At 46.8% G+C, this 21,867-nt stretch overlaps 1 protein-coding gene across 1 annotated transcript in view; it reads right to left on the reverse strand.

Moving 5' to 3' along the window:
* Positions 1-19,234, reverse strand: part of LOC149869249 (DGAT1/2-independent enzyme synthesizing storage lipids-like) — a 32,734-nt gene extending 13,500 nt beyond the window's left edge. Inside the window, exons 1-3 of the mRNA XM_090037696.1 lie at positions 18,991-19,234; positions 15,005-15,169; positions 12,451-12,644 (exon numbers count right to left, since the gene is read on the reverse strand). Coding sequence (XP_089893822.1) covers positions 12,451-12,644; positions 15,005-15,169; positions 18,991-19,234 — 603 coding nt within the window. The remainder of the gene's footprint in view (positions 1-12,450; positions 12,645-15,004; positions 15,170-18,990) is intronic.
* Positions 19,235-21,867: the final 2,633 nt, after the last annotated feature.

The following is a 21,867-nucleotide window of genomic DNA, read 5'->3' on the forward strand; positions in this document are numbered from 1 at the left end:
TCCAGAATAGAGCCATGGACATGATCAGAGGGCAAGAGAACAGGCCTTATGAAGAGAGGCTGTGTGCTATGAACTCTTCAGCCTGGAGAAGTGCAGGCTCAGGAGTTACTTGGTGGCAGCCTATAAGTACATAAGGGGTATGCATCAGGATCTGGATGCACCCCAAGGGATGATGAGGTCCAACAGTCACAAACTCTTGCAAAAACATTTTAGCCTGGACATAAGGAAAAACTTCTTTATTGTCCGAGCCCCCAAGGCCTGGAACAGACTCCCCCTAGAGGTGGTGCAACCACCTACTCTGGATTCCTTTAAGAAACACTTGGATGCCTACCTTGCTGGGATCATTTGACCCCTGCTTACTACCTGCCCTTTGAGCAGGGGGCTGGACCTGATGAGCTTGCGAGATTCCGTCCAGTCCTAAAGTCTATGAAATCTATGAAAAGTGATGGGAGGCTAAAAAATGATTGCTTCTTCATAAAAGGAGTCACTGCTCAGCTAGTTTACAGTTCTGTATCTTGAATTACCGAGTGCTTCTTGATTTGACCCCATGGCCATATTGATGGCTGGCAAACCTTCATTCAGTAAAGTAGTACCCTGACATCTACTCCATCTGTCAAAAGGGCTGACCAGTCAACTGACAGTAAATGATGGCAATTCTCTTTCTTTTCTTTTTTTTTTTCATTCATGAGCAAACCTGCAGCAGTGGGACTAAAACCGGGACGACAGAAGTGTTCCTGGACATTGCAACATAATTCTCAAGCATTCAAAGGGAGGTACTATGCCCACTTCAAGATATAACCTACGAATTCTTCCTATACTGCTCATAACCAGGTTTTAGAGTTGGTATCAGCTTTCCTGTTAATTGCTTGAATAATCCACTAAAATGCACCTACAGTTTCATAACTAAACATTGACTCTCTATTCTAAACTACACTGTACTCCAGCCCACAAAGATGTCATTAATAATGGAGTCAAGAGCCATGAACTGCCTCTTTCCCCTTCTCTTCCACAACTGCTTGGTTTGTTAAACCCCTGCATGGGCTCAAAATACTTTCTCTAGGTCTAGTCAATAATTACTATTGGTTTGGTTACCCATTTCCCTTCCCCATCCTGCTTTTAGAGGGCCTTCTCCCAGCCTGAGAACAGCTTACCAATCCTGGGGGTAATGGTAAGAGTTTCCTTGTGGATCTCAGGGAAACGGAACACTCTGGGTACATTACGGTTTCAAGATGGGAAGGATGGCACCCAATCTCAGACGAAGAAAACTAACTGTATTCATTTCCAGGTTCAAGATCAGCCTCTACTTGATTGCAACAAGCAAATAGTCCAGTCTCTGAACTTACAGGAAGTTTATGGGCAGAAGCTTTTTCAGTCTTTAGGACCTGCTCATCTACCTTTAAAGTTCATTCTAGTAGAGACCCATAAATTCCTAGGGCCACTGAGGCCAAGAGATGCCCAGCTAGAACTGTAAGGATTTGTCTGCCCAGTCTCAGACATATGGCATGTGACAATGCATGCTAGATTTCACTTGGGTTTGCAACCCAGGATATGTCCCTCTACTCTCCCTAAGACAGACTTGCTGAGCATGCACGAGGTTAGTCTCTCTTGCTCAGCTATAAGAATCTACTGATTAGGAACAGCCAACATGGATTCAAACAAAAGCAAGTCATGCCTGACCAACCCAATTTCCTTCTGTGTTAAAAAGTGTCAGGCTCTGTGGGTGGGAGGAGAGTAATGAATGTGATACATCTTTACTTTCACAAGGCTTTTGACTCCCTTTCAGACATTCTCAAGAAGCTAAGGAAATACAGACTAAAAGAAAGTATTCGAACATGGATACATAACTGGTTGGATCATTGTGCTGAATAAGTAGTCATCAATGGCTCAATGATTTGCTGGGAGAAGCTATTTAGTGGAGTTTCCCAGGAGTCTGTTCTGGGTCTAGTATTGTTCAACATCTTCATTAATGATTTTGATGTTGGGGTTGAGTGCACACCTAGCAGTTTTGCAGATGACACCAATTTGGATGAATGTGCAGATGCTCTGGAGATTAAGGCTATGATCCAGAATTTCTGGATAGACTGGAAACATGACCTGCAGTCAATCAGATGAGATTCAACAAGGACAAGTTCAAAGTTCTGCACTTGAGATGGGATAATTGCTTGCACAAATTAATAGTTAATAAGCAACTGTTGATCCTCTGCATCATAGTGTACACACAAGAGATCATAATCGTCGTACCAAGACCTACGATGCATACACCTAGGCAAGAGTATGGAGGAGTGGAGGCTGCCCCTTATCTACCATCCCTCTTTAGACCTTTGAGACAGAATCCAAAGGCCAGAATTAGTCTAGACATTGAGTGCCTCAATAGTTGTAGTTTCTGCCAGAGAGCAACAGATAAAAACTGCTGCCTAATGCCTCAGTGATGTCCCTTAACCTTTCTTCAACCAAGGAGCTGCTACCCTGCCACAAGTAGCCCCACCACATTGCCACCAGTTTACTCTCATACCCAAGAGCACATGCATAAATACAGACTGGTATGATTGTCTAGGACAGGGCTTCTCACCCTTTTCAGACTTAAGACACTCCTCCATAATCATGAATTAAGTGGCATCCCATTTCTAAACTTACTTCCTACATTGCTTATCTCCCTGCAGAGAGAAAGGGCCAGGGGGAGCAGGAGACTGAACCCAAGCCTGTACTTATTTCCCCACACCTCAGAATACTCTTCAAAAGATCTCATGGCACACCTGGGTGCCCCAGTCCCCTTGCTGAGAATCACTGTTCTAGGCTGTAGTTCTGTAGAGAAGGACTTGTGGGTTATAGTAAACCAGAAGCTGAGTATGAGCTAACAGGGTGCTTTTGTTGCAGCAACAACAAAAAAAGGCAACAGCATTTGGTTTATATTAACAGGATCATTAATTTGAAATAAAGGGAAGCGATTTTTCTGCTCTGTTCAGCACTTGTAAGACCTAACCTGGAGTATTGTGTCCCGTTTTGGCCCCCACCTTCCAAGAACAATGTGGATGGATTAGAGAGAAATCAGCACAGTGACAGAAATGATTAGGAGCCTGGGAAGGAAGACTTATGTGAAAAGGCTGACAGAACTAGGTGTGGAAAAAGAAGCGAATACTGAGGGGGTATTTTTAACAGTCTTCAGATAACTGAAAGGCAATTATAGAGAGGATGGAGAAGGGCTTTTCTCTGTGGCCACAAGGCACAGGAATAGAGCAACAGTTTCTAATAACTGCATCAAAGGACATTTAGGTTAGAGATTAAGAGGACTTTCTGAATATATGGCAGGTCAAGCATTAAAACAGGTGAACTAGAAGAATTCTGGTATCTCCATTCTTGGAAAATTTTCAAAAGTAGGTTAGCCAGACACTTGGCTAAAAGGGTTTAGACAGACTAATCCGCCTTGACCAGGGACTATATTTTCATAGTTTCATAGTTTCTAGGGTTGGAAGGGACCTGAGCAGATCATCTAGTCTGACCCCCTGCCATGGCAGGAAAGAGTCCTCGGGTCAAATGACCCCAGCAAGGTGTTCATCTAGCCTCCTCTTAAAAACCCCCAGGGTAGGAGCCTGCAGCACTTCTCTTGAAGTTGGTTCCAGATCCTAGTTGCCCTGACCGTGAAGTAGCGCCTCCTGATATCCAGCCTAAATCTACCCTCCACCAGCTTGTGACCATTATTCCTGGTCACTCCTGGCAGTGTTTGGGGGAACAGGGACTCCCCAAATGCCTGCTGATCCCCCCTGACTAGTTTATAACAGGCCACTACATCCCCCCTCAGCTTTCTCTTTTGGAGGCTGAACAGGTTCAGGTCCCGTAGCCTCTCCTCATAGGGCCTGCCCTGCTGTCCCCTGATCATGCAAGTGGCCCTCCTCTGGACCCTCTCCATGCTGTCCACATCCCTCTTGAAGTGCAGCGCCCAGAACTGGACGCAGTACTCCAGCTGCAGCCTGACCAGTGCCGCATAGAGGGGGAGAATCACCTCCTTGGACCTGCTCGAGATGCATCTGTAGATACATGACAAGGTACAGTTGGCCTTCTTGACTGCCTCCCCACACTGCCGACCCATGTTCATCTTGGAGTCAATGATGACTCCAAGATCCTTTTCCACCTCTGTGCTGACAAGAGGGGAGTTCCCCAACCTGTAGGTATGGTGCCGGTTGTTTCTCCCCAGGTGCATCACTTTGCACTTGTCTGTGTTGAATCCCATCCAATTCACATCCGCCCACCCTTGTAGCCTGTCTAGGTCCGATTGTAGCCTGTTGCTTCCTTCTAGCGTGCCCACATCCCCCCACATCTTAGTGTCATCAGCAAATTTGAACAGGGTGCTTTTCACCCCCTCGTCCAAGTCACTCATGAAGATGTTGAACAGTGCGGGCCTGAGGACCGAGCCCTGCGGAACCCCACTGCCCACGTCCTTCCAGGCTGAGAAGGACCCATCCACTACCACCCTCTGGGTGCGGCCCTCCAGCCAGTTGGCGACTCATTTGACTGTGTGGGTGTCAACACCGCAGTCCCCCAGTTTCTTGATGAGAACGGGGTGAGAGACAGTGTCGAAAGCCTTCTGGAAGTCCAGGCAGACTATGTCCACTGCTACCCCCGCATCTAATGATTTGGTGATCTGATTGTAAAAGACCACCGGGTTGGTCTGACAGGACCCGCCACTGATGGACCCGTGTTGGTTGCCCCTAAGCATGCAGCCCAGCTGGCCCCTTGTGGATGTGTGCCAGAATAATTTTCTCAAACAGCTTGTCTAGGATTGAGGTAAGACTAACTGGCCTATAAATTTCCCAGGTCCTCCTTTTCCCCTTTTTGAAGATGGGAACCATGTTGGCCCTCTTCCAGTCCTCCAGCACTGTATTAGGCGACTTCATTAATTTCCTTCTGGCCTTACATTCCTGTGATCTGGTCACTGTGCACAAGTGCATGTTTTTTTACATCCTCACCCACCCATGTGACTTTAGTGATGGACATTCACCATTTAGGTTGTGAAAAATATATATATCTCCACCATTTACACCCACCATGGTTAGGTGACCAAGAAGTCCATCCTCAGGTCCAGTCTTGCTGACTGGGGCTTCCCAAGAACAAACCTCTTTGCATTCAAAATCAACAAGTATCCTTCTGCTTCATGGGGGCCTCATTCCTGGCTCCGTCAGATGCCTTTCAAATCCTCTGGTTAGCAAGTCTCCCACAAGCCTTCCTGCCCATGCCTCTATTTGACAGCTATTCCAAAAGGTGAAGCAAGTTTAAGAATGGACAATTCTGCTAGCGCTGGCAGGACTGAGGCATTTCTGGAAACAGAGCATCCTACTGAAACCTGTGAGGAATCAATTCCAGGAATCTGGCACTGGTCCTAGACCAGCTGACCCAAGGTGGAATGCTTCACCTAGACCTGCACTCCATCGCACAGCCAGGATGCCCTCACACATATAGCAAGAATGTTCTGCTCAAGTCTGAGATTTTCTTACCAATAGATGAACATACCTTATGAAATGGACCAGGTATTCCACTCAGCACAAAGCAAAGGAATTTATAACCAACCAGTTGCCATACTAGAGTATCTGCTAGCACTCAAAAATGCTGCTCTATCCATTTACTTAAATTTCACCTGGCTGCTGCCAGGGGTGACTGGTGCCTCCTGAGCCTCGGGGGGGGAGGAGGGGCAGGTAGACAATTTGTTGGCAGGCCCAGGAGTGGATCAAAAGACCCATATCCACTCCTATATTTCTGTGCCAGCTTAATGTCCCCACCCTGCTCCCCCAACATGCCACTGACCTGCATGACAAAAAAAAACTGTCCTGTCCTGAGTGGTGCTGAGTTGGGGACCAGTCTCAGGGTGGCACGTGCCCCCCCATTTCCCCCCTAGCAGTCGCCTGCTGCTGCTGCTCTCTCAGCTCTGCATCTGCTCATTGATAGGCTGTCCCTCAACCAACCACTTTATGGTTGTTCAAGGGCTTAGCAAAAGCATTTCCCTATGCTAGCAATCCAGTTCTTGCTAGGGGACTTGATCTTGATTGATTCCTACACAGGTGATGGAGCAGTCATAAGCTAGTGGCAATGCACTCTGCTCCAACTCTCCATGCAAAACAGCATTTTTCATGTCTACAGCTTCTTACAAATAACAATAATAAAGAAACAGACAAACATGGTTAATATCTAAGACCTCCTTCTTCTATCAAGATAAGGTGACTCTGAGAACCCATGTCAAAATCTTGGGAAAAGGGTCACTTATTTCTATCTGCTGGCATTTTTTCTGAAGCCCCATTCCATCTGAGCAGAGACAGTACCACACATGCTCAACAGGTGCTCCTAGTAGCCTTGCCTGTCTGTACAGAATCGAGTCACATGAGAAATTTCCATAGCTGTTCCCCTGAGAGATCAAAAAGTGAAGATGGATAGCCCAGAGACAGTCCATCTAAAGGTTATGGTACAAGACAGGCAAACCATACCAAATACACCAGGACAGTCTCTGAATACTGTATCTGAAAAATCCTAGGACCCAGTAGGTGCTTCCAGAAATAAATGTGGTAGCATGCTATTTGAATGAGTAGCTACCTGGACCTCAATGCATGGCCCCTTCAGGCAGAGGCCATATTCAGTAAGGTGTCCTGAAGTTCTTGTTCATCTATGGGACTCCAAGTCTTTTCTTCAGGTTTATGAGCACTGATTTGGAGCCATCCCCAGTGAAAATATGTATGTAGTCATTCACTCCAAGGAGGAAATAAAGCTTTGTGAAATATTGTTTAACATAAGCCTTTTCATTACTGCGTAGGGAAGTCCTAGACACTCAGAATTCACTGGAGTTATTCAAGAAATGGTTGGACAGCTGCTTTTTGGGGATGATTTGGGCTTAGATATGTCTGTGTTTCATTATGGGTATTTCCCATGCTTTGGAGTTACACTGGTTTCCTACATCCCCCTACCCCGCCCTCCTACACCTTTCCATTACATGTATCAGTGTTTTTTAAGCCTTCCTCAGAGGCATTGGGTGTTCACTGCAGCCAAGCCTGGGGATTTTGATTGGGGTGTGCCAGTGCTTCTGCTAGGATTTAAAGCCAGAAGCCCCTGGCTAGAGAGGCGTGGCCTTACACTAAAGGTCAGATCAATTACTATATTGGGGGTGGGAAGGAATTTTACACCATAGTCAGATTGGCATGGACTCTGGAGGTTTCTCCCTTCCTCTGTAACCGGGGCATGACCCTCTACCTGGGATCTCTTTTTGCATATATTAACAAGCTTTTATAGAAGCAGGATGTTGGCTACTTTGGTTCTTCTCCTGCTTTATCTGTGTCCTTGGTTGTATTGAAGTTGATGGTACCTTTATGAAGAGTTTAGCTTATGGATTTGTGTAGCATAGTTTGGCCAGGGATGTTACTGTCTCAGGCAGGGCATTGGACTGCTTGACCTCTAGAGGTCTCTTCCAGCCCTACTTTTCTATTATTCTAGGATTCTATGAAATAAATATAGTTATAATATGCTGGATTAGCAACATCACCATATGACAATGTATACACACCCAGTAAGGGTTTTTTGGGTAGGTGTCTACACATGCGGAGATTAGGGAGAAGATTTGCTCCCAACTCCCTGCAGCTTTGCAATGCACCCCTATGGCCACTGGGGAGAGCTCCAGGCTCCCCCTGGGTGCTAGCCCAGAGGCTGGTAGGGAGGACCAGGCCAGAAGATTGCTGATTCTTTGCCCTGGGGGCTGCCTGCTGCTGGCACGGGGACAATGTCCCGCTACCCTGGCAGCAGGGAGTTCCTAGTCCTGGCTCACTGCTAGCTGCCCCACTGGCAGATTGGGGCAGAGGGCTGGGACCTGCCCCACTCCTGTAGCTCTCTTAAGCTCCATGCCTCAATCACCCAACTGGGGCCTGGGGCTGGGACCTGCCTCTGGCTGTGACAGCTCCTGGCCAGCCCTGGGCTATGCAGGGAAGTCTGAACATGCAGCCCGGAGCTGGATTAGGACTGCCCCAAAACAGGACAGTCCCCAGCCACCTTTCCCATGCAGTCTGCAGATGGCTGGGAACCATCCCATTCAGGGGGCAGGACCCAGCCAGTTCCAGGCTAGACAGAGAGCAGTCCCCATGCAGGAAGCTTCCAGCCCCTGCTCTGCTATTGCAATTGTGATTGCAGAGTGGGGGCTGGGGAGCTTCTTCCCCCGTAACAATTCTGTACTCATGGAGCTGGTGGGTAGAACAAGCTCCCCAGCCTCTTCCCCACCCCCCAGCTCTGTGCTCATGGAGCTGGGCAGGGAACAAGCTCCCTGCCCCCTCCCTTCCGCTCACCCAGCATGGTTGTGAGGCTCAGGCTGGGAGAACCTTATCTCCCAGCAGCAGCTCCTGACAGTGGGCTACAGCTGAGAGATGCTTATCACCCAATCTAAGCCCTGTAGTCATGGGGCTCGGGCTGGGAGATAAAGGTCTCCCAGTCCAAGCCCTACAAACCCCCTAACCCCAGGATCCTGTGATGGAGCCTGCCCTGGCAGCGGGCAGGGAGTCATCTCCTACCCCCAGTGGATGGCTGACCAGGAGCAGATTTGCCACCCAGACAGGAGTCTACATGAGTATTATGGTGCCATTACTAATGCCAAGTAAATGTTCTGCTTGCATTTGCAGGTAGCATATTTACTCAGGTTTAGGGAGATTTACTATGAAGTAAGCATGGGCACATGTAGACCCATGTGCTTACTTCACCATAAACTATGCTAATTCACTGTTAAGCATCTCATGTAGGCATGCCTTATGACTCTATGACTTGCTGACTTCAGCAAGGCTTTTGACAAAATCTTACATGACCTTTGTGGCAGAAAGCCACCTTGGTTTCTTCCCAAAATCTCTCCCTGGTGACAATGTGAATAAATCTCTGTGCTGTGACCATTTGATGAGGATGAGCCCAGCAGAGGAGACACACCTCAGCCTATCTTTTTAGGTAACCTGAGCTGGCTGCATTCCTGAGGGAGGGGGGAAACCTGCTCCCTCTGCCTATGTGACTGGTATCGGCTACCTGGGTGAGGGGCATCTACCTGGTGGGCTGGAGTCTGCCCGGCAACTAGTGATGTATTTCAAATTGGTTGGCCAATAGCCAACCGGAGCTGGCCTCCACTGGACCAGGTGAATGAGGTCACAGGGGCTATATAAGTTAGGACTGCCCTGGAGGTGGAGGCAGCAGCCATGCGGGGAACACAGAGGAGCTTTACCATCTGAAACTGGCTCTCTCCGCCAAAACTCACAAGCTAAAAATGGCCTGACTCCAAAGGGAAACTTCACTGGCCTTTGGAAGATGCTTGTAAGTAAGCTACTTGAGATCTGATTAGATATCTAGCTGGCAGTAACTCAGATGCATGATCAAAAGGCTACCTCAGCCAGACTGTTTGCTCTTTAGGATTTCGAGGATATTGCTCAATCTTGTACCCTATTTTCACCCTACCCCTGTAATCAATAAAGTTCTCCTTTGTGACCGGTGTGGGAGACTTATTGAGGGGTGGGTCTAAATTATGCCTAAGAGACCCCTTAGGTCTGCGGACTAAGGGAGATTTTCCTTTTGTCCCCGACTTGGGGAAGTGCCCCAAGTGCCTGTACTGGGTCGAGTACCCATAGGACTTTAGGTCGGTGTTTCCCCAAGGACACAGGGCCGAGAGAGAGTCCCTTCTTGGGCTGGTGGTGGCTACGTTACCCCCAGGCTAGCAAGTGTGCTCCAGGAAGGGGGTTGGCCGGACGTAAGGTGCCCCTAGGGAGGCATTCAGAGCCTGGAAGGTGGGCGGGCGCAGGGAGGTGGATGGCTCAACACAGGAGCACCCCCTACTGGCCCGCCACAACCTTATCATAAATAAATTAAGAGAAATTGGGGCTAGAGAAAACTACTAGAAGCTGAATGGACAACTGGCTCAACAGCTGCAAGCAAAAGGTAATTAAAAATGTATCCAGGTAATAAAGGTGGGAGGTTTTGAGTGGAGTCCTCCAGGGCTTTGTCCTGGGCCCAGTACTATTCAAACAGAGTTATTAATACTTTGGATTCCAGCACAGAAAGTTTCTTGAGCAAATTTGTAGATGACACAGCACTAGGAAAGCTCACAAATACATTGGAGGACAAGAATGAAATTCAAAAGGATCTTGACAGTTTGAAAAACTGGGATGGAGGTAACAGAATGAAGTTCAAAACTGACAAGTGCAAGGTACTACACTTCAGGAAGAACCATAGCAAATGTAAATAGAAAATGGGAGACATCTGGCTGGATGGCACCACTATGAAGAAGGATCTGGGAGTCTTGACAGATCACAGATTCAATCCTAGTCTGCAGTGTGATGTAGCTACACAGAAGGAAAATGAAGTTTTGGGATACAGCAATAGATACATTAGGTGCAAGACATGGGAGGTGATGGTGCCTCTCTATTAAGCCCCGGCTAGGCCTCATAGACCTGTATTGTGTGCAGTTTGGGGCTCCACCTTTTAAAAAGGACATGGAAAAGTAGAGAGGGTACAGAGGCAGGCAATAAAAATGATCAAGGGCTTGGAAGGCAAGTTACATGAGGAGAGGTTGAAGGAAACAGGCACGTTTAGCTCATAGAAAATGTACTTAAGAGTTGACATGATAGCAGTCGTCAAGTGTCTGAAGGTCTTACCATAAAGAAACAGGAAAACACCTTTTTTTTCCTGTATCCCTTTTCCTTTAACCTCAAATCATATTTTACCAACCTTGCTGCAGCAGCACACTGGCCACATTGGTCTCCCTGCTCTACCTGTGGCAGCTTAGGTCTTGCGGTTGTGTCAAGATTGACTGTGTAGTTTTGATAAGAGGGTTTATTATGGATGAAGATGATTCTGTCACTGGCAGAAGGTTGCACTAGATGACCTACGGAGTTCCCTTTCAGCCCAACTTTATGATTCTATGTTTTCATGATAAATAAGTATAGCAGGAGGCTAGAAAATATCAGGAGCCATACTATAGAGCTTGGTTGCACAATTTTAGGCCCCAAATTTTATGCACAGTGGAAATACTAAGATACACTATAATTGCACTCTGCTCTCAGTATTATACTGCCATCAGTTCTGTATCTTTGCTCTATGATACAACTTCCTGTGTGTGTATTTATCTATGGTGGCATGGGGAGATGAGCAGATTTGCTCTGTGGATCCTGGGCTAGTCTCTAGGGAGACCCTGTCCACATGGTCCATCTACCCACGATACCTGGGCAGCAGGTCTGGGGCCGGCAGCAGCTGAAGACTGAAGCATGGAGCAGTATACAGGATGAGAAGGAGGTTCTGTGCAAGTTTGTTTAAGTCTGTTTAACTGTGAGGTTTGCAGTGGCTTAAAGGGAGAGAGGAAGCCATGAATAGGTGCCTTGTGGAGGGTGTTGTCACAGAAGGTGCCAGTAATGTGAACCTGCATTTTTGGCCTGTAGTTTGAGGGCCCAGTTCAGGGTCCAAACTGTGGATCTGAGAACTGAGAAGAGAGAGGGAGAGAGTGGCAGAGGCCAAAGATGTTCTAGGGCTTCTTGAGCAGAAGGTTCAAGGGCTGACACATGTAGCCTGGCCTTTAGCCTGAAGTGTTGAGACAGGGACCAACACATAAAAAAGGGCCTTGAGGCGTCAGTGCCCTGAAGGGCAGCCCACTGGGGACAGGGGGAGCCAAAGTGAGAGAACAGTCAAAGTGCACCCACCAGGGGTCCATTGGCTGTCTCTGGAGGCAAACCCATTACAATAGGAAGGAAAGTCCTTATGAAGCATTAACAGCACTATTTGGACATGGCCTGCATGTGTATGAGGTCACACACAAATATGAAAAAAGTGGAAGGTAAATGAAAAAGGCAGCCAGAATTGCAGCCAGAAAAAGGCAGCCAGAATTGCAGACCTCCAAGATGGGGAGAATGGTAGGAAGGAAAGGAAAATGGAGACTTGGGTGTAAAGATAAAGGAGCTCTGTTTTGGAAATAGTGGGTACATCTACACGAGACGCTGACTGTGCAGTAGCATTGGGTGGCAAAAACCATGATGCAACACTACTGCACAGGAGTATTAGGTTTCTGCACAGTAGTGTTGAAAAAAGGTGTTTGCAGGTGCTATTGCACAGTAATTCAGGTTGCTGTGCATTTATTTAGTAATTGTTTAATACAAGTACTAAATAAATGCTCAGTAACCACTGTGCAGTAAGGTTTCATGTAGATGCTGCCAGTCTGACTAAAATAGTAAGACACCCAACAAATTCTGCCGAAGGGACAGCTGTGTTAGCTGATGACAAATCTCAATGAAAGAGGGCTAAATTGTTATGATTTAGCTCTTATCTCATCAGATAAAGCCTATGCCCAGCAGAATTTATTATAGACCAGTTAGTAATACTAAACCTAAGTCCCTTTTCTGATATACCCTGTGGTAACTGTTCGCCTGCCGTACCCTTAGATCCACTGACACGATTGATGTCTACAGGTGTGTTACTCACCACTTTTGCATCTATAGCCAGCTGAGCAAAGCCTTTACGGTGACCCCATATGAGTTTGTAAGTTTTGTCACTAAAAAGTGCTTCTGGAGCTCCACCTGGTGCAATAGCCACCACTCGGCCATTTTTCAGTGCATCCATACATTCTTCTCTTGTACCTACTATAAATGAATAAGCTTCTAAAATTGATTTAAGACCTGTAAAAAATATGTACCAAATAAATTATTAAAATAGAACTTAAATCATACAACAAATACAGCAGTCATATGACAAAAAATATATAGTAGCATAAAAAACTTCATTAAAGAAGTCTGATGACTACATTCTAATATAATAAAGGGCTTAGTCTGTGTGTCTGTCTGTCCATAATGCTTTTGGGCAACTGTTCATGCACTGCCGAGAGGGCAGGTGATGATTGGCTGTGGGGGCTTTGCCTGCTCAGGCAGGGAAGGAGGCGCTGCTGCCTCAGGCAGCAGCACAGGTGGAGGTGGGCTGAAGGGTGGAAGGAGCCACTGCTGCTGCTGCATCCTCAGCTGGGAGGAGAGCCCCACTACTCTGTGGGACGAGGTGGAGGCAGGCAGACAGGTGATGGGGAAGGAGTCACTGCCACCTCCTCAGGCAGAGGGAAGCCCCACTGCTCTACACAGGGCAGCAGAGGTGGGCAGGGGGGCAGGGAGGAGGAAGATGCCGCCACAGCCACCTCCTCAGGAAGAGGGAAGCCCTGCTGCTCTGTGGGAGGAGGTAAAGGTAGAGGCAGGGGGGGATAGGGGAGAGCTGCTGCCACCACCGCTGCTGCTACCTCCTCCTCAGGCAGAGGGGAGCCCTGCTGCTCCATGGGTGGAGGCAGAGGTGGGTGGGCAGGGGGGAGGGAGCTGCCACCACCACCTCAGGTGGAGCAAAACCCCGCTGCTCTATGGGAGGAGGCAGGCAGGCTGGGGGAGGGAGCTGCTGCCACTTCCTCAGGCAGAGGTAAGTCTTGCTGCTCCACAGGAGGAGGCAGAGGCAGGCAGGAGTAAGGGAGGGAGCTGCCACCACCGGAGACTGGAGGAGCAGGCAGTGGCAGCAGAGGGACAGTTTACATGGCTAGCTCTGAAGGGTGAGTGGGGGGCAGGGGGGCATGTAAAAACTTCCTTAAATATTCTGTCATTCATGATGGGCAATTAGCTAGTACTTAAAATACAAGACTAAGGAATATATGTTAGAGGAAAATATTGTAGAAGCCTGAGGTTGGCAGTGTGTTTGGGCAAAGTGCCAAAAATACCTGAAACTTGTAAAATGTTGGTATTCCAGGGTTGGGTGGCAGGGGAGCAGAGAGGGGCCTGATCCTTGTTGTGGCAGTGCAACCCCAGCCACTTCCCTGCCATCCTCCTTGAGGCACCTGTGCCAAGCAAAATGCCATTACATGCCACACTCTGGCATGCTTGCGGAGGGTTGCCTACCCCTGGTATAAGTGTTGCACTTCTGACATTATATTTTCAAGAAAAGACCCTTTCCAACGCTTATACATGAATATATTCATCTGTTCTATTTCAGGTTTTCCTTTAAAACATGAACACACGCTAAGCAACTGCACTATGTCACACTGAACATTCCATTGGTCTATGTTAAATTTACACAATGAATCACATGCTCTGCAACAAAGTCAAGTTAAGCTGTCATAGTTAAGAGGAAAAGTTTAGGCAATGCAAAAATTAAGCATCCAACAAGACCTTTTCAAATAGGCAGGGATCTTGGGTCTCTTTGATAAAAGTTCCACTTTTTTATTGGAATTTTTTCCCACTATATCGTATATAGTGGTGTTTCATTTTAATCATGGTAAAATGTGGATTTGGGGTTACTTTTTTTTTAATTGGAAAATTGGTTTGTTTGGTTTTTTATCAAAAAAAACCCAGGATCCCTTTTAATAGAGAAGAGTCTATTAACAAAAAAGAGTCAGCCCTGTTGAAAGAGCCCGGGTGCGGGGCATTAGGATAGGTGGGGATATGTCCTGCTAGGAGTCTTAAACAGCTCCCAAAAGAGTGTGTAAAGCAAGAGGGAGCCAGAAAGGGCCACACTGCTGTGCAAGAAGTCAGAGCCTTCTCCTCAAGTGCCCAGGCTGAAGTAGAAGAGCTTGCTTTTGTTCATTTGTTTGCTTGTGTGGTATTTGAGGACTGTGTTATTTTGGACAACTGGCTGGAGCAGCTCCACAGAGAGCAAAGCCCTCCTGCAAAAGCCAGCAAGCTAGGTAACTCTACACCTTTCTATTGCATAAAAGGTTGAGTGGAATTCCATGATACAACATTGCTGATAATGAAACCACCCCAGAAGTTTCTGAAGCCCAAAAGGGCAGAGACAAAGACTTGTGCTGTGTGCAAATTGTATGTAAATTTGTGAGATGTGTGTTGCATCCCCCACCCCCCGAGTTCCTGAATTTAACATCAGAGCACAGTATTGGGACATGTGACTGTACTAATTAGCAGACCTCACAAATACTATGAATACAAACATCACTAAAACAAAAAAAAACACTTTCATATATATGAAAGTATTTAACTATATACAAGAAAAATGATTTTACCTGGTATTTTAAAAAAATAACGATGAACTACTGACACACACATCCGGTGTGTCAAGATAAAGTACCTAGCTACAAAGACCATGTGGTCTATAGCAAGAGCTCCATGATAAAAAACAATAACACATGGTCCTTCTGGTATGACTTCCAAACCATGAAGCTCATAACCTGTTTGAAGTACAAAGTACAACATTGTTAATATGAATTTTAGTTTATTTGTAATTTGAATACAGGTTAGACAGAAGCATGAATTTAAGGGTCAAGCAATACAGAGCAGTTACTGAGAGAACTTCCAGCACTTGGTATGTTTGTCAGAGTTCAGGTTCTTACAGGTATCTGGAGATTTCTCTGCTGAGCACACCAAGACCAAAGTGATTTAGACACTTCAACATGACTTAAGAAATGAAGAGCACAAGTTTAGACAAAAGTAATATATTTCCTCATTAACAATATGCCCCAAATAAAATAGGAACCATGCCTTTTTTTTGAAAGGCAGAATGTAGAAAAGAACATCTGCAGAGTCATGGCTACCTGCATGACAGTCCTCCTGGAAACACAGAGTGTGAAGGAAGTGTAGCATCAGGAACCCCTTGATATGGCAGACTTTACCTGTGATGCCACCCTTCTGGGACATTCTGCGTTTCCAAAAGGACTTACTCTGTGGGTATGTCTACACGTGCATTTAAGCACACCTAAATTTAATGTGCATTAGCTTAATGCTCATTAAGTGGGTTTAGGCGTACATCTACACATACAGGCCTTTAAGCACATTAATGAAAGTTAGTCCCAAGTCAGTCCACACACGGAGTATTAATGCGCTTTAAGTTGTCTACATTTCCTTTAACGTGCTTTAACTATTCATGTCTAAATGTGATGCCTGCATGTTCAGGTATCAAATTTAGGTGCAAGTAGCCTAAATTCACTATGTTATGCAAGATTAGGCCTCAGACCCTTGAAAAGTTGTAGTTTTGAGACTTAGTTCTTTACTGCAAGTAGTTCTGCATATAAATGTTTCTATATCACAAGCCTCCATAAGATACTATGAACAGCTGCTTGCTATTTCAGGCACAAGCTTCAGCCAACAGCTACAGCTGCAAGAATGTAAACACAATACTCTGCGGCTTCAGTTTGCTGAACAGACACAAGCAGCAGCCACCTTCATACTTGGTGTGCTATACACCCGCTTCTAGGAGTTCCATGATTTAACAGAACCAGCTTCCACTCCTTCCTCTAGATTAGAGATTTGGACTCGAGCTTGACACTCCTGTATTAGTGTGAGCATACCAACCACTGAATATTTGTGCCTCTCTCATAAATTATTTTGCCAAAGAGAGGTCTCAAATGATGGTTTCAAATATGTATTTAAAAGGGAACTGCCTCAGCATGCTCAAATAGGCTAGTGGTGAGAACAGACGCCTGGGATGTAAAATGTAGCAGTTCAAATTCCTGCTCTGAGTCTGCCAGAGCAAGGATTAGAAAGGAGCACAGCTTCAAAAAAGGAGGGCTCAAATGGCATCTGGATAATGCACACTCTGGATGCCATTCAAGCTCACCGTGTTCTGGCCGGGAAGACTGGGAGGTCCAGGCCCAGTGGTTAGAATACAAGGCTAGACATTGAACTCAGATGCAGGATAACATCCTCTTTGTGTGAACGGGACAGGAGGCTAGGACCTGGGTTATGCATTTCCCAGTCAAGTGTCCTAACCCCTAAGCTAAAGAATGGACAGGCTCTTCTCCTCCTAGTGTTTGCCAGGCCAGAATCTGAGAACTCGGCCTCAGTTATATGTGTACAGAGCCTTTTTGGCTAGAACAGAGCCTGCTTAACTGCTATTTGGGTATGTAAATAAAACAGGATTCTGCCCTTTGTGTACTTCCAGCTTCAGTAGTCAGTGACAGATGGAAAGAGACCGCTTTGTTCCAGGGGAAAGTGGGGTTGGGTTGGGGTTGAGATTCTGTGCTTATGACCTTGGAGCCTTCTAATCTCAAATGTGATCATCATATAGGTTAGGAACAGAAGTTACACATAAACTGGTTTAAGTTATCATAAACTGGTTTAAGCCTGTAACAGAACAGATATTCACATAAACCAGTTTCAAAATGGCTGACATTGGTTTAAGATAAACCTGGTTGAATGTAGTATCAGACTTAACCGATTTGGGTCAAACCATTTATGAAACTTACTTCTCAGACCCCTTCTTGTTCAAGTTAAATCACAGTCCCCCAGCATCCCAGTATGCTTTCCAGCCCTGGGCTGGGCTTGGCTGTCTGCTCCAGCAGCTAAGGGTTGTGGGAGGAGGCAGGGATTTCTCCCCCACCCCACCCCCAAGGCAAGCCCTGGCTGGGGGCTGGGGCCAGGAATGGCAATTGAACTCACCTTTCCCTGAGCACAAAGCTGCCCTGATCCTAAACTTACTGAAACTTACTGCTTGCTGTGACTGTGGGCTACAAATCCCAGAGGCACCTGGAAGCAGGAAGAGAAGTGATGAGCAACCTTGCAGAGTCCTGCTTCTGTGATTCTGGACTGGAAATCCCATAGCTGTTGGGGGCAGCAAGAAGAGGAAGCAAGCAGACAGCCCATGCTGGCTATGTACCACAGAGCCATGTTCTAGTGCTGCCTGGCTTCGGTCCTGAGCCACTGCAGGCATGTGGCTGCATGTCCTGAATCAAAAGTGAATGTGTGTCTGGTTGTTCCTTAGTTTAATCTCTGCAGTTTAGATTAACCTGAAAAGACTGAATTGATTCAGCCTTGGGCTTTATGACTGTGTGTACTTAGCCATAAACAGTTCTCAAAGAGAACTCAGAGGCTTCTGTATCTAACCATCAGTCCACTGAGTCATCCAAGGCCCTCAAAACCAAAATAAAAGTAAACAAAGACTTGCTGAATTTCTTTGTACATATCCTATCTTTCAGCTCTTGTAACTCAGCTACATTAGTTTAAGCAGGGGGGGGACAGGATTTGCAGAAAAGGCAAGTAGGATTATCATAGACCAGGCAAATTAAATATTTCTCTTATTGGTGAAATTTCAAAATGCTTGCTCAATGTCTGATTAGAATGAGACATATGTTTCATTGGCAAACAGCCTTTCCACAAATTTTAGCAACTTAAAAATCAAAGTTAAATGTACAACTGCACAACTTAAAAAAAACAAAAACCCCCGTAATAACCCATTTCCTGTTAAATATTTTCTATTTTTAGTGCATATTGAACAGCCACCATGGTTGTCAGTATAAAAAAGCATTTTAGTTTCCACTACATTTGTCAGGGTGCTTTTAGGCCTTCTTCATAAGGCTTAAACTAGGTATTGGCTGCAACCAAGTCTGGGGATTTTGATTAAGATATACCAGGGTTCCTGCTGGGACCAAATAGGGAGGTTCCTGGCTAGAGGGTCTTTTCCTCTGCTGTGGGTCAGGACAATCATCATTTGAGGACATAAATGAGTTTTACCCCACGGTCAGATTGGTATGCACTGTGGGACTTTTGTCTTCCTCTGTAGTAGGGGGCATAGCCCTCTACCTGGAATCTCTTGGGTGTTTTTTTTTACCAACCATTTAACAAAGCAGAATACTGGCTGCTGTGATTCCACTCCTTTACCTGTGGCAGGTTAAGGTGTTATAACTTGTGTTGTATCAGGGTGGATGGCAGTTTTACAAAAAGTTTAGATTATGGATTACATAAAATGGTTTGGAAAGGGATGATCCTACCTCAGGCAAATGGTTGGACTAGACAACCTCTGGAAGTGCCCTTCCAGCCTTACATTTCTAAGATTTCTCTTTTCAATGTGAGCCACATTGTGCCTTTCTCAGTATATACCATTTTTGTGTCTTCTACTGTAAGCTATTTTTGAGACAGGGATTCTTGTGCACGCTGTAGCCCCTAGCAAAACTAGTATTGCTTTCTCAGTGGGTTGAAGAAGCCTAAGGTTTAATCTGGGGGGGCATTTACCTAATTAAATAACTGTAGAGTTTTAAACAAAAGACCTTTTACTTACCATGCCATATCCTTCCATACAAATCCCACAAGTTCAAGAAGACATTCCTTGGACCTTCCCAGATATCATCAGAATGGTTTGACTTTAGTCTAGCATTTCTCTTATAAATTGTAGCCACAATACTACTAAGGTAGAAACAGAGGGTGAGCATTAAAGAAACAAAAGTAAAAATTAATATTGCAGCCACCATCACCAAGGTGACCATGTAAATAAGCGTTTTCCCAGATATGCTATGATATTCCATTGTTAGTGATATGTAAGTCAGGCAGTTGATGCAGGTCATAGGTTTCTCCCCTGAGAATTCTGTTATTCTTATCCTCTCCTGTAAAAAAGGAAAACAGAAACTGAATGTAACTCTTTATAGCCATGGAAGCGTCATAGGCTAGGGGGAAAAAAGATAATGGACAACAAGAGTAATTAGTAGGACTGTGCGAGTCTTCGGATTCCATTTTGGATTCCATGCCTGGATCGAAGCGGGGTCTCAGCAATGATATGCGAAGTGGGTCGGAGCACCTGAAGTGCTTTGGATCCGCTTCAGTCACAATTAGAAGAGGGAGAGGGAGAGGGAGGGGGAGTGGGTGAGAGACGGAGAGTGGGAGCGGGGGAGGGAGGCAGAGCGGGGGGTGGGGGAGAAGACTGACTTCTGTAGGTAGCCACTGAGAAGGATTTCTCCCTGGCTGCCTTTCCAGTGGCAGCATCTGTGGGGTGGGACTAGAAACAGCATAAAAGCCTGTTTGCAGCCCTTCTGTGCCTTTTGCAGCTTGTTCCCTGTCAGCAACGGTGTGAGAGAGGAATGCTTAGACTGAGACCTGCCTGCTCCTTCTTCTTGTTAGGAAGGAGTGGGTGGGATTTAGCTTAGCTTAGCTTAGCTATTCTAGTCAATTATTATTAGTATTACAATTCAGTTAATTTTTTTGAATTTATATTTGCTCTTTTTTTGGAAACTTTGCTAAAAAGAAAGGTGTGTTTTCCCAGCTAGTGTGATCTATCACTGTGCAGGGAGGCACAGGTTGCTTGCACACACACACACACCCACATACACAGAGATGCTCAATATAGAAAAAAAATCAGATATTCACAGCAGAAGAAGACAGACAGACAGACTGCACACAATTTTACATAACCCTTAATACCGAAGCAAACATTTAAAGAAGAGGCCAATGCATGCACACGACAGAGGGAATAAAATGTGCAATACAAAAGGATTCACACACACACACAGATCTTTTGCAGCAGGGGAAAGATCAATATGAAGCGTGCTGGAAAGGCAGGTGCCAGGTCTTCTGGCAGGGGAGGGAGAGGAGGTAAGGAGAGAGCTAGAGCTGCAAGCTCCCCCGTCCTGAATACAGACGCATTCTCTTCCCGAGCAGCCATGACATCAGTGCTGCCAGTGGAAGCTGGGCAGTGGGAGCAGTGTCTGCACATAACATCCCTGCACCTGCACCACCCCCGTTCAGTCCAGAAGTGGGCACCAGTAGTGGAATCACTGCCTCTTCCACCCCAATTTCAGCTCTCAGCGTGAGCTGTCCACTGCCAGAGGATGCCGAGGGGGAATCAGAGTTAGTGCTCCACACCCCTCATGTTTCCCCTAGACCCAGGGCTCCTCTGGAAAGCAGTATCTCAGAGGAGGCTGAGGTTGTGGAGGCAAGTGGTTCAGCTGAGGCAGCTCCTCCTGCTGTTGAGGCTCAGCCTGCAGAGAAGGGAGAAAAGGCAGGATCCTCACCCTCAGCCCAGAAGTGGGGGAGTAGTGAAGTGTGGGATCATTTTGAGGTGGCAGATGATCCCAGGTTTGCCATCTGCCAGCACTGCTGAAGGCACATGAGCTGTAGCAAGAACTTGAGACACTTCTCCACCATGGCCATGCTGCCGCATCTGAGGAGGCACCACCCCCTTGCCCTTCTTCCTGCTCAGCATGGCAGCAGTGCGAGTGTGCTGAAAGGGAAGTCTCCAGCCCGCTCCAAAGCCCCTTGCCCCCAAAGCAGAGGCAGGCCACCCTGGACCAGTGGAGGAAAGGTGGACAGAAAGCGGGGCACATTCCCAAGGCGAGCAAGATCACCCAGAGCATTGGGGAGATGCTTGCTCTGGATAGCCAGCCCTTCTCCCTAGTTGAGCGACCAGGGTTCAGGCAGTTCGTCGCACTTTCTGGCCCCATTTTACAAAGTGCCTGCATGCACCACCTTTAGCAGGGTGGTGGTGCCCTCCCTGTATGAGGCATGTAGGGAGTACTTGAAGGAGGAGCTGCACAAGGCAGGGCCGCAGGTAGCCTTGCGCTTCACCTCCGACATCTGGAGCAGCTGGGGTGGCAATCACACCTACCTCTCCCTCATGGGGCACTGGTGCAATCAGTCAGGTCACTGGTGGGCTCTTCTGCAAGCCGAGGTGCCGAATGAGTCCCATGCGACAAGGGAGATCATGGGGGCCATGAACCGCATGGTGCAGGGGTGGCTCACTGGGCAGGCCGAGCTCACCCACGGGTTCATGGTCACCGACAACAGGGCCAATATAGTGAAGGCTGTCCGTGATGCCAACTTCGTTGGCATCTGCTGTGTGGCACACAGGCTGCACCTAATAGTGAGGGATGCCTTGGAGGGGGACAGGGCTGCTGGTGATGGCACTCCCACCACCACTGCTACAAGCCAGCTGATTTCAAAATGCAGGAAGGTGGTGGGCTACTCCCACTGCAGCATCAAGGGGGGCAAGATGCTGCAGGAGAAACAGGCAGAGCTCAGTATACCGCAGCACAGGCTCATACAGGATGTGGAAACTTGGTGGAACTCCGCATACCTGATGCTAGAGAGGCTTGTGGAGCAACAGAAGGCCATCCATGAGATGGCCTTGCTTGGGGAGATAGGGATCAGCACCACCCTGAACAGAGTT

Source organism: Crocodylus siamensis, chromosome 3, assembly GCF_052110815.1.
Source record: "Crocodylus siamensis isolate JL-2025a chromosome 3, ASM5211081v1, whole genome shotgun sequence".
NCBI lineage: Eukaryota > Metazoa > Chordata > Crocodylia > Crocodylidae > Crocodylus > Crocodylus siamensis.